General features: G+C 42.2%; 1 protein-coding gene across 6 annotated transcripts in view; it reads right to left on the reverse strand.

The window, feature by feature from the left end:
* The window catches only part of LOC139621855 (kelch-like protein 29), a 200879-nt gene that overhangs the window by 50867 nt on the left and 136436 nt on the right, over positions 1-13576 (reverse strand). For all 6 annotated transcript variants that reach the window (XM_071478759.1, XM_071478763.1, XM_071478764.1 and 3 more), the window contains 3 exons: positions 13303-13415; positions 11685-11831; positions 151-349 (listed from right to left, as the gene is read on the reverse strand). In XM_071478759.1, coding sequence (XP_071334860.1) covers positions 151-349; positions 11685-11831; positions 13303-13415 — 459 coding nt within the window. The remainder of the gene's footprint in view (positions 1-150; positions 350-11684; positions 11832-13302; positions 13416-13576) is intronic.

A 13576-nucleotide genomic window follows, 5' to 3' on the forward strand; every position in this document is an offset into this window, starting at 1 on the left:
CAATTACACCGGTAGGAAGCAGATCATGTCCCCTCCACCTTGTTGTAATGTCACTCAGGAGAAAGAGGATGCAGTTTATCTCTGCTTATCCTGTATATGTGTGTGTGTGTGTGTGTGTTTGTGTGTTTGTGTGTATGTGTGTGTGCTTACCGGCAGAAAGTCTTGGCCGGGTCCTGGGAGTCTGCATCTCTTGCCGCGCGTGGGGCAGCATGTGATAACGCTTTGCTTCGTTGACCAGATCACGACACGCCTCCGACGATTTGATCAGCTCCTCATTATCCACCACATTGAGTAGGTAGGATGGGTGGATAAAGGGAAGACGCACCACCGCCAACAGCTCTGACAAATGCTGAGAAGACAGACAGGGAGTGGGGGAAAGAAAAAGAGAATGATTAAATGTTAAAGGATGCCATCAGTGAATATTGCTTAAATATCAGAGGCAAAAATAAAGCAAACACTAATAAAACAGTGTTTGCAGACATCTAAACTAATTTAGACTGAGTGAAACTTCAAGGCATGATCAAAGATTTTACATGAACAACATTAAACAAGCAGCAGATAAAAACACACTGAATTATAGCCAGTGAACACAGACTAACATCTTTCTCAAAGAACAGCTGGATTACTTCCCAACCTCATTATAAATGTTTTTTGCTGTACAAATGATCTTTTATATCTTAAAGAGGAAGAAAGGAAACACAACTCATGCATCATATCATATCATATTTGATAAAAGCCTGGGCGGTTAGGATGAGGAAACCTATTTGTAGCAAGACCATTAGATCAGTTGCTGTCAGTGTCAGGCCCTCAAAGCTTCAGCTCAACACCCTGTTTGTGTCAGTTTTCTATTTCTATACTAGTGCAGGACAAAATGCACCAGCAAGACTTGAACACCGAGAAAATATCCTTCAAAAGCCAGACAGTTTTTTTTATGTATGCACCATGACAGGCGTATTCACTCTTGTGCATTTCAAAAACAAGTAAAAACAACTCTCGGGATTTCTAATTATGTCCTTAAAAGTTATTCATCACTGACTAACATTTGGCAAAAGTTTGCAGCAAGATCCGCTCACCATCCCACTGTTGGATGTGCATTTGGTTACGCTGCAAGAGCCGAAATGAGGCAGCGGGGGGTATCTTACCGCTTCCACCTTCTGCTTCCGATTTTTTTTTCTGACAGCTAATGTTCCTCTGCAGCTAAATTAAGACGCAGCTCTGGTTAATAACCCATTCAAGCCAAGAAACAATCGAAAATAAGATGCTACAGCACCACCAGCAAAAGTTTTGAACATTAGACATAAGAAAATAAAGACTTATTTTACACAATTATGGCTTGAGATTTGCGCCTTTTCTTTTAAGGCATCTTTTATACAGTGTGGAGCTTGTGCATGATGATGAGTCTGTGAACCAAATTCATGAAAAAACCCTCAACCAAGCGACATAAATATATTTGTGTTTGTGTGCTTGTTCGTCTCCATTTCCTGGGAGTGGATACAGTTACCATTTACATGTGCTTATACTGTATAGGTGCTCAGATGCAGGAGCAGGACAGGCTGTTACCATGGCAACCTTGTCTATAGCTCTTGCTGCTGTGTGTGTGTGTATTTTTCCCAGTGAGTGTGTATAAGTGTATGCGTGCTGGTCTGTAGCCCCATGGGAATTTCATCTATGTCGACAGTAAAAGCTGTAAACAAGCGTGGACAGAGCGACAGAGAGCTGGGCGGAGATTGACCTCGTTGACCCTTCAGCTCAGAGCGACGTGACCGAGCCACAAGGGGAGAGCGACAAAACAACAGACTCAGAAAAACGCTATTCAGGGGAGAACAAATAATAAGCTGACACTCTGCCTAAGCATCTCCCTCTTTCACCTGAGGCCTTTTTATGTTGGCATGTGTCCCATTTGTTCTCTACGGATGTCCCGGGCGCATCAGGCCGGAAAGGAGGAAATAAGACAGCAGAAGATAACAGGAGAGGGACCAAGAGGAGGAGAGGAGGGAATGGCTTGGGCAGGAAGGGACAGAACAGCAGAGAGGAGAGGGCATGGGAGAAGGAGGAGAGTAGCAGGACAAGAAAACAGAAAAGACAAGATAAGAGAACTGAAGTCAGCTGGAGAGAAGACGGGAGAGAGGATGTGACGGTTCTACGCCAGTCAGAGAAATCTGCTGATGACATTTCCTCTCTGTGAGGGAGCTCGGAGAGACGCCGTCCTGCTGATGGGTCTGCTTCCCTCCTCCACAAATGCACACAGCTTACCCAACAGTTTATCAAACAAACAGCTCAATACTCACATAAACACTGGCAGTAGCTCCTAGCACCTCAGTTCGAACACAGCACGAAGGTGAAGTCAAAGCACGCTACTTAGCATACAGAGATATTCTTAAGGGAAGAATCACTAGCTCAGGAGAAGCTCCTACTTCCAATTAAAGTGCCCCCATAGTGGGAGACTTGCCCCAGTAATTACAGAGTCATGTCACACTCAAATGGAGGTGACTTAAGCTTCAGGCTTACTGCTCTGCTTTTATATTACAAGATCCCTCTACTACAACCTCGCCTACTTGGGTCTTATGACATGTTATTAATGCCAGTAATCGGATGTAGACAAATTTTAAAAAGTAAATCCCTTTTAGACAAACATCCCCCAACTTTGTGTGAATGCAGGAAGAAATAATTCCTTTTTGTTGTATTTAAACTTGATTCTGGCTCAGGTGATCACACATGTGCATCTGTGGGTCGTCTCAAATAGGTCCACAACTGACCGCTCTGACCCTTGGAGCTAAATTAAAGCTGAATATGGGGCAGTTGCAGCCAGGTGGTGCCCTTACTGGCATGGCAGAAATAAATGTGCTCAAATGTCTAGGGGTGCATGGTGAAATCTTGCTCCTGTTTTGAACAGCAGGTGGACGAGTGAGAAAGCCCTGGGCATGAATCTTGTCTTCGGTCATCTCAGGTGTGGAGTTTGTGTGTTGAGTGGGTTTCATGAGAATTTAATCCAAATATTCTGGTCTCCTCTGCAGTCAAAAAACATGCTGCTCAGTTGGGCTGGGCTGTATCTGTGTGTATAACTCTGCATCACACTCACGACCTATCCCGAGAGTTTCCTTGCCTCTCATGCAGTGCATCCTGGGATACATATCAGTGACCTTGAATAGGAATAAGCAAGTACAGAAATTGGTCATCGTTTGCTCTTCTAGAAACAAGCTGCTCTCAGAATTCGAAGAGCAGATGAACTCTGAGCAAGTTGAGAGTTCAAGGCTTGATATACAGACTAATCTGTGTTAGAGCTCCATGCTCATCTGTTCTCATTAGCAGTGTTGTCTTGGCAAACTAGAAAAACCACATCCACATCAGTGCTCTGTCACACACACACACACACACACACACACACACACACACACACACACACACACACACACACACGCCAAGTTAAGTTTCAATTACTTTAAGAAGGTGAAGTAAAGAAAAAAAAGCCTTTTCTGTACCATCTGCAAATCTTAACAACACGCAAACCCACATCTGCTCTAGCCTGTCTTCACTTGCCAGACATCTTTAAAATGGCAGTAAAACTACCTCAAACAGACGGCATCTGGTCTCTGCAAAAGGTAAGCACTTTTACCACATTAATATCAACCCAAAACACACCTGCGCATATATGCACAAATATCTGCACGTGAGAAAGAAAGAGCTGCATCCACTGCAGCACTATGGTCTGTACTTTGATTGTATTTTATTACAATCATGTGTTGTTTGTGGTCATATTTGCGGTTAATCTGGTTGGTGCTTTCAGTCCGAAGGCAGATTTGATGGTAAATCTTGTCGAAGGGATAAAGAAAATGTAAAGTCACTGAGGCTGACCTCTGATTAAATAAACAGCCGTGGACTCAATTGTGGGATACCTCCTAAGTGTGTGTGTGTGTGTGTGTGTGCGCATGGATGGATGTGCTTGGTGGAGAGTGGTGGGATAATGCCCGGCTGTTTTCCTCCGTCATCTCTCTCTGCCTGTCCCTCTATTTCTGGAAAAAAAAGAGTTACTCTTCCTCTCCACTTCTAACTAACTCACTATCTCTTCCACTTCGTTTTCACTTTCTGTCTCTTTCTCTCTCCACCTCCATTCCAGCTCCTCGCTCTTCCTCCCACACACGCATATATCGGCATGGAAATGAGGGAGAGTTGCACACTAGCTGCTAATATTCAAATCCAAAGTGTCAGATCCTATGAAAAAAGGAGTCCTGCTTCGTGCCAGACGTTGAAATTACTCGAGCAGGAATTATTGCAAATACTGTTTACTTACGGTTCTTGTTTATCTTTTGAAAGAAAGTGCTTTTAAAAGAAAGACAAGAACATTTTGTTGTTACCTTGATACCGCAAGGGAGTAATGCCTTCCCTATTTTTTTTTTTTTCCACTTTGGGTTAGAGGATTTTATGAGCTTTTCTGTGTTTTCTTGTATTTTTTGTTTTTTGCCACGGCAGGCTGCTCTGTCATACCTAGTGATCACTGACTCACTCACGGACGTTAAATGGACGATTAGTGCCATCGGTAGTGGCAGCACCTTATCTAATCACATGCTTTTATGCAAATCTAGCTCAGATCAGTCAGCCAGTCAGCAGTTATACAGCAGTCATACACCACGGTACGGGTACACTGGGACTGGTCAGCTTCATGCCTCTTACGGTTCTTAATCACTGACTTTAATTACTGTTGTTTTCTATTAAATCACCTTCCACTGGGTAAATACACTCAAATCATTCATTTGGGGGAGGATCAATTCCATATTTGCTCTGCACAGCTTTTAATTGCCACAGTTTACCTGGGCATATGCTACAAATCTCTTTATGGATTATAAGGTATGAAAAGGCAAAGGACCCTTTCTTATGTAAGAGATTAACTTGAAAGCTCTGGGGTTGCCAGTCTGTCACTCAGTCAGGTGGTCAGTCAACTACTTTGGTCCAAGCTGAAATATCTCAACAATTATTGCATGCTGTGAATTTCTACACAGATTTTCAGAGTCTCTGGAGGACAAATCTGACTTTTCCCCTAGCAGCATTGTCAGGTCGAATTTTCACTTCACACATCTGTTACTTTGGTTTATGACTAAAAACCTGCTAAAACTGAATGAATTCCCATCAGCTCCAGCTGTATGTGTTTTGTAACTAAGATTCTGAACATGATCAACATTATACCTGATTAATATCAGCATGTTAGCATTGTCATTGTGAGCATGTTAGCATGCCGAGGACTGCTGTACTTACAGCCTCATGGAACTGCTAGTTTGTAGACTCCTCACCTCTAAAACCTCTGCAGAAAGTGCAGCTGACAATAGGAAGCTGATGTTTTGAAAGGGTGAGGTGATAAGTAAGTGACGTGGCTTTGAGTTGAACTTTCATTAACAGAGGTATATCCTTTAGTAACACAATACTTTACTCAGTTGCATTTGTTGCGATATTAAGTTAATAATGTACAAGCAGCTTGAAATGGTTGAGCCCTATCATTCCCTCCATCTTTTCCATCTGTCTCAACCTTCCTTTTTTGCTAACAAAACCCGACTGCTGCAATTCTCTCATCCATTATGTTTGTGGATGAAATCTATTCTTATTGTGGCAGACATTCATGGGATTACAATAATATTGCCAACATCCACCTTCCAGGTGAACCAATGCTTAGTTCCTCAGTAGGGGAAATTTAATTACTTCATTCTTGTGCTTTATGCCTACCTGGATAAGTCAAGGTTTCTTACATGTCTGAAATTGAGCTCAGGGTGGATTTTTCTGTATCTCAAAAGCTAATCTGAAAGGCAACAGAGTTGATATTTAAAGAGACTGAAACCTTCCTCAGGTGTTAAGTCTGGTAAATATTGATGGAAGCAAAGGCATGAAGGCTTTTACTGTCTTCTCTGGAAGCATGCTGAGTGAAGAGTGCATGCTCTGGATGCATGCCATGTGAATTGCGTGTTAAAAGGGTTAGATTGTTATTTGTCTATATGTGTGCATGCCTGTGACAACACTCACACAACATTCAGACCAATGAGTGATGTGCCTGCACTCTGCAGATGAGAGCAGACTACATACTGTATATCTGACTCCATTTCTCTCCATCTCCAACAAGCTCTCAAGCAGCCACTCTCTCATGCACAGACACGCAGAGTGAATGTGAGCGCCGTACCTCCTGACGAATGGTGTGACCTGTCATTTTCATCTTCTCGCCTACTCAGCCGAGCAATTCATGTTAATTCTTTTTTTTAACATCTAATGGATTTGAATCATAACAGCTACTGTGCCAGTTAAGGGGTACTGAGCCTTCTGTGCATTTAAAGAAAATGTGGCACGATCTTTTCACATTCTTAATGAGAAGCTCAGTGTTTTCTTAACATGTGAGACATATGGAAAGTAGTGACAGGAGTCTGAGGACATATGGTAACGCTACTTTTAGCTGGTCCGCCCACACTTAATTTTCTTCCTCTTCCATTCTCCCTGGACAAGGAGCATTTATGAGGAGTCCATATGCTTACCCACTTGTATTCTGAAATGCAACCCAGATAACACCTTGTGACTTCACCTCTCTATTGATTTCTATCTTGCACACTGACCCAATACACAAACACACCAGGTAAACACTCCCAGTGCCAGCGGATGCACATGCCCTGCAGCCCTGTCAGAATGCATCTACTTCTAAACTCGCAGGGAAAATGATGCTGCACAGCTAAGAAAAAAACAAACATCACTTTTTTCTTATTTACACACACACACACACACACACACAGGATGAGAATGGGTTGAGCCTGCTGAAAGGCAGGGATAATGTGTCTAACAGGGAGCCTCTCAGATCTGTCAGAGGCAGCAGAGAAGCAGCCAGGAGGCCGCCATCCGCTAACACAGATGACAAATGTCCACTGAGCATTTCCCATTCCACTACTGTCAGTGAGGACTAGCGCCTCTTACTATATGTGTGTGTGTGTGTGTGTGAAGTGATTCAGTGCCACGTCGGCATCAAATAAATGACACATGAACGGTCATATCTATTTGCTTTGCTCTGAGTAGATAGGAGTATGTGTCTGCTTTAGTGTGAAAAATGGACAACCCGCTGCTTAAAACGCAGCCCTGAATGAAAAAAACAAAAACAAAAATACACACATACTCAGTCACTGACTCACAAGTGTCTGTTCAATAGAGCATGTGCCCATGTTTAGCCTCACAGCGCTAACAAAGCCACTCAGCTGAAATGACCACAGCTCAGTGTCCTTTTGAGTGTGCGCTGGTTTCTGTGCATATGCTTTTTCTTCAGGTAAAAAAATAAAAATAAAATTACGGATGAGTAAAATGTGCTCTCGCAAACGGCACTTCATCTGGGTTCAAGAGATGCTTTGCTGAGCGTGTTTGTGGGTTTTTATGACTGCATGACCACGTGTGCACATCAGCTGAAAGGGTGGATGGGGGATGGAGAGAGATGTAGCGAACGACAGATGCTGACTGCTGCCCTGAGCAACTACTGACAGGTGCAATGTGTTCTCCTCCAGGGCCTCTTTCAGCATGATTTCATTCAATGGAAAAAAAAAACCCAAAATGCTTTTGCTCATTTATTTCAAAACATATTTGTATGTAAGACTGCTTGTTGTATAATAACATAAAAGTTTCTCGCTTGTTTTTCACAATCATCTTTGACATCAACTGCTATTTCGTACCTTTGATGATATAGTGGAATACATTTTTACTATTCATCGTGAATCTTGGGAAAACAGAGAAGATTGCTGCCTTTGAACAGATAGTGTAATTTGTTTGTTCTCTATGCACTGTATCGCTCATGCAACTCTTTTGTGTTATATGAGAGCCCAGTGGAAATGAGACGCCTTTGACTCGCTCTGGATATGCAGCCGCCGTGGTTGAGTAGCTTTGGTTCAAATGGCTGCACACATCAGGACTGAACGCGCTCTGGGACAACAAAGGACACAGATGAGAATGGAGGTCCGGAGTTCACTGGCTTGCATCAGATCCCGTCCACTCTCTAATTCACAAGTCGTACTTGTGTCGATAAACAAGTGATTCTCAGTCTTGTGTGAATGTTTGAGATATGAACAGTGACATCCCGTGCTTTTTATGTAAATCCCTGTGTGTGTGTGTGTGAGTGTGTGTGTAGGAAAGTGTACATGTGAGTTGGAGAGAAAAAGCAAAGATTGCTCGGTGCATCAATCTCCATTGCCTGGCTACGTCTCCTCAGGAGTGTGTATTTGTCACAGATCATGCTGGAGGCGGCGTGTGTTGCTTTCACTTTGACTTTTCCTCTTCAAGGATGATTGTTGTGACATTAAGTTCCTCATCTCAAAAAACTAAAGAAAAAAAACACACTATTAACCTTTTCTTAAGGGGTGTAAAATGATGAAAAGTTTCTGTTTTGAACTTGGAGCTTAAAAAGAGAATCACTAAATTAAAAGTGATGCTTGTGGTGAAAGGGTCATTCGTAGCTTTGAAGGTAAATGAATCGTAAAACAGTGATGGAAATGCGGTTTATATCCCTGCACAGCCTCAAAGCATTTTTGTCCTTTGATAATTTTATTCTCTAACTACATAATGATAGCATCATTTGTTCTGGGAAATGATTTTTTCTTCTTAATGAATGCTGAAGAAAAAAAAAAGAATCACATCACCAAATTGCCAGACTCAATTGTATAAAATCCCCCAAATAATATGAAGTAGTACCTTTAACTATATTAATTTGGCTTGGGAACAGCAAATGTCAGGGCAGGCCATTGTTATTTCTGATGAGTGGACAGTGGGCCCTTGCTAATGGCAGGTCTGGCCTTTTTTTATCATGAAAATACACCATTACCTCTCCTTTTTAGCCGTTACATTAGTTGGCCACTTTCCAAAGAGCCAATTAATCAGCCTCTTTTGTCAGGTTGAGTCACCTGGCAAGATAGGATCCTCTATGAAATATGTTGGGGTGAGGCGTAATGGAGGTCCTATTCAGGGATTTGGCAGAGAGTGGCCTGTTATAATTGGAGCTGTGTGTCTGTGGCTGTCCGAGAAAAGACTGCTGGATGAGAGGAAGGACAGGTCTCTCTCTGTCAGCACCTTCAGAGAGAAAACACGATGCAGGATTGTGTTTTTCCAGCCCTTTGTTTATATAGCTTATGAAAGCAGTGTGGACAAAATGAGGGGGCAGATTCGGCTCTCGGATGTTCTGCTTTATTCAGTGCAGGACAAATCTCCACATTTAGAGGTATGTGTAGATTAATATATGAATCATTTATTCTAGGGTTCCAACAAATGACTATTTTCATTATTGATCCTTGTCTTAATCTCTCTGTTCTGCTTTGATTAATGATTAGTCTCTACAATAACAGAAAATTTCCCCCCACCATTACCCCCATGCTCTAAAATGTAGAAACAGATGCATGCAGATGCTTGCAGGGATGCACACCTTCAGTGATAGTCAATCAAAGAAAACTATAACAGCTCTCATCTTTCATTCAGTGGCTTTGTGTCTCATAGCAAACCATTATTAACGCTCAAATGCTCTCGCTCTGTCTCTAAGCGATGTCCGGGCCCCGTTTCCTGGTGCCATCGGATGTTAGTGACAGCATAGCGGAGAGAGAAAATTGCATATTATTTACCCATCGCCTTCAATATGCCACTTTTCCACTCTATAGCCTGCAGCTTACAACCCACAGCACATGCACGGACACACGAATGTACAAAGGCACACATAACACGCACGCTCAGATGAATGTGAACGCACATGAACTTAGCTCAAGGCTTAAAGCTTTTCTTTCCTCTTGCCCGAGTTTTTCAGCAATGCTGTGACATTCTGCCCTGACATGTCATTAAAAAGTGTCACAGGTTCTGGGGTAGTGATTTCCGCTGCTCCCTGCCTCCAAACGTGCAGAAGGGATGGAGGCGAGGGAGGGTGGTAACGATGAGCTGGTGCTGGACTGTGCATGTAAACTCAGCCCACAGGGTCACAACCATTCTCCTGTCGGATGATGGAAGCAGTCTTTCCCTCTCTGCTCTCCTCCTCGCCTGCTCTCTCTGCTGGCACCAGGCTTTGCTAGTTGTTTTTTCGGTCACACATGGCCAGTAGATTTGAGCCTGACCGAGAGCTCAATCACATCTCCGCTCCCTGGATGTCATGGCTCTGTGCAGAGGCACAAGCCATTGGATATCAGATTAGAACACAGAGCCTCTTTTTCCATTCCACTTTCTTCATTTCTCACCATCTCTTTCGCTTTTCTCAATCACTCCTTGGCCATTTCTGTCTTTCTGTCTCGCTCTGCTTCTCTCGCTTGCTCCACCTCTCCTCCCACCCCTCCTTCTTCTCTCCCTCTCTCTCCGGAGACGGGGTGACCCGGGCGTCTCTTCTTAGGAACCAGTGTGGTTGGTTGTTCAGACAACCGGTAAAATCTTCCATTTCTTTTTTCTTCTACTTCATCTGAGTAACTCACCTCTGCACCTCTCCATTAGAGTGTGAGATTGCAGGAGTCTGCCGAACTCAGCTGGCTGGAGGTTTTCAACGCAGATGACAGGGATCGTATGTTCTCCTAAAAACTGTGCATCAGCCTTCTTGTGACTCTTTGTGAATTTGCAGGTGCACCGAATAAAATTTTCCCATCAGTCACCACACAAATCCCAATTATAGTGGATTTATCAGCAGGAGAGTTTGATAACCAAGTCAAAAAACCTCTTCCAAACAGTTGCTCTCTTATTTCAGTCTTAGAACCATTGTGAACAGCTCCTCTTTCTTCTTCCTGACAAGCATCACCACCTGCTTTCAGTAGTTTGTCCTTAATATTTGTGTGGCCTGATAGATTTCACCATAATCTCAGAGTGCCACATATCAAAGGATAAATGCTAAATGTTTAATCCAAATGGTGAAAAATTCAAATATTGACGTATGTGCCTCATAAAAGTAGGTACCAATAAAGTAACATTGATTGCAGAGGTCTGCACCGAATCTGATTCAGCTGATATAGGGCTGCTCCCCACTCGCTGCTTGATGAGAAGACATTACTCTGAGTGAACGACTCTTGCAGTGATGGACTGGTGTAATTTATCTGATAATAATCTCACCTCCATTTTTAAACAGCTATAAAATACTTTAAAATCATCAGCTTTAAATTCATGTTTTTTATGACTGAATCCATAAAAATCTCATGACCTGAAGTTCTTAGCCGCTGGATGGATATCCGTCTTTTTACCTTTTCATGAATGTTGGCGGAGTTGACGCTCCAACCATGATTAACAGGCTCTAGGAATAAACTAAACACCTGTTTGGTCTACGGTTAAAAAGTGACTGGCTGTGTTTTTGTTGGTTTTCTCATGCAGTCTCACAAACAAATGAAGTGCAACTAAGAGTAGAGTGCATTCGGAGGGCAGAGCACTCCTGGGATTAGGAACAAATGCTATGTTAGGCTGCATCTGAAGCACAAAGTTGATGAACACAAACAAGAGAAAATGAGGAGTCACTTGTCTGGTTTTTCATGCTGTGTAGTGCTGGAGCAGACAGGGAGGGTCGATACAACAACTACACTCATACAGACTTACAGTATCTGTACTGTCAGGGCTAACGAGGGGCTTTATCTTGCTGCTCATGATACACATGCAGTGTGTGTTCAGTTTAGTAAAGTACACTGTAGCATCAGAGCAGAGCAGACACACACTTCACAAACACACTCATTAGATCTCTGTTTTTTTATTACCTGCACTCTGGAGTTGGGGTCTTGTTTGATCCATTTGATGACCGTCTCGTAGACCAGCTCCTCAGCCTTTGTGTTAAGGCTGTCGTTGGATAGATAGGCCACCAGATCCTCCTTTGAAACGCTCAGAATCTCCTCCTGTCCTGCCACCTGAAGGGTCATGGAGGACAAAGTCATCAGCACGGTGGTATCTGACTTGTAACATTACTAATCTGATGTCTGATATTTTCTTGTTTCCCTCTGATGTGATTTTCTGTCACTTGCAAACTACAAGTTGATTAAAGCCGATAAAAGCTTGGTTTGCTGCTTGAAGATTATAAGATCATAGTTCAATATTTTCAGAGGTACTCTGATTTTCTGTCTCCCTGAGAGTTTGTTGAGAAGATCAATACAACTTTTGTATTGGTCCAGTAAGTAAGAAGTCATATCTAACCCCAGTTCTGTTTTGTTTAATTAGTACACAAACAAATGAAACACAGGTGAAACTTAAGGTCACTAATTCACCGCTCCCTGTGTAATGGACACTCTGTGCTCTATAAAGGTAGGAGTAAATTCAGATTTTGGACACTCATCAGCACAATCACTGACAGGCAATAGAGTAGTATGAAGGTATTTTTCTTATCTATAACATATGAAGCAGTGATGTATTGAACAGAAAGTAGTGTATATTCCATGGATGCTGTTTTGTTTTTGTGTAACTAGAGGTCATGCTGTCAGGAAAGTGTTCAGACCCCTTCGCATTTTGTTATGTTGCAGCCTCATGCTAAAATAAGAAAAAAATCATTTTTTCCCTCAGAACACTCAATACAAGAGAAATGAAAGGCATTTGAGATGAATGTCAAGTGACACAGCAAAGGGCCCAAATTCTTAGGTCAATGTGATATTTCAATTTTTCATTTTTTTATGAAAAACCTCTGAAATTATGTTTTTGCTCTGTCATTATGGGGTACTGAGTGAGTGATTTTTTATTTTAGCATAAGGCTGCAACACAACAAAAAATGTGGAAAAATTGAGGGGTCTGAGCACTTTCCTAATGCACTGCAGAGAGCAGCAGAGCAGTTTTCTGTCCTGTGTGATTTTGTGTGATTGACCCTCATCTTCAGCTGCAGACAAACTAAGATCTCTTTGAATTTTCTCTGTGAGTCTTTCTCTGTAACTTTACATTCACGCAAAGTGCAGGACATTGAAGGTTATACAGTGCATGGTGCTGTATGTGGTGAAAGCCTTAACCTGAGAGAAGCATTTTAATGTTGCCACTGAACAAACATATTTGTTTATTTGTCAGGTCCATATATTTTGGATAGAATCCAATGGATGTCAGGTAAGTTTTACATGTAAGACTTTAGTGTTAATCTAGTCTAAACAAACTGCAGATTAATTTAGTGGAGTGATATATATATATATTCCCCTCTGCAGTGAAAAGAATGGAGTCTCACAAAATAGTGCTCAAGCAAAACAAGTCACTTTTATTGTATGAACTCTGTTATGGTGATGACTTGAGATTTTATTACTGTCTTTTAATAGTTCTATTTACTTTCATTTTCTCTCAGTTGTGAAGATGCTGTGTAGCTTTGCTCCACAGGAATCAATGAAATCATAAAGATGATGAATCTCTACCCACCTCAGGGAAGTTCTGCAGTGCAAAAGCTTTGGCCATGTTGTGGAGCTCTGTGCAACTCATGGCTTCAGCCATAGCCAGCACTCCCAGACAGTTAGCTGCAGTCAACTGTTTCTCTGGAGTCAATAAACAAGGTTGGAGAGAGAGGGAGATGGGCGGAAAGACAGAAAGAAGGGACAGAGAAACCAAAACAAGAAAGAAACAGAGACACAGGCAGATTGGTAAAGACAGGTAAAAAAAAAACATCATTCAGACATCCATAAAAAGATCAGACCCA

The sequence above is a fragment of the Trachinotus anak genome, unplaced genomic scaffold (genome assembly GCF_046630095.1).
Source record: "Trachinotus anak isolate AG129_WGS33_773 ecotype Australia unplaced genomic scaffold, CSIRO_AGI_Tana_v1 ptg000005l, whole genome shotgun sequence".
NCBI classification, from domain to species: Eukaryota; Metazoa; Chordata; class Actinopteri; order Carangiformes; family Carangidae; genus Trachinotus; species Trachinotus anak.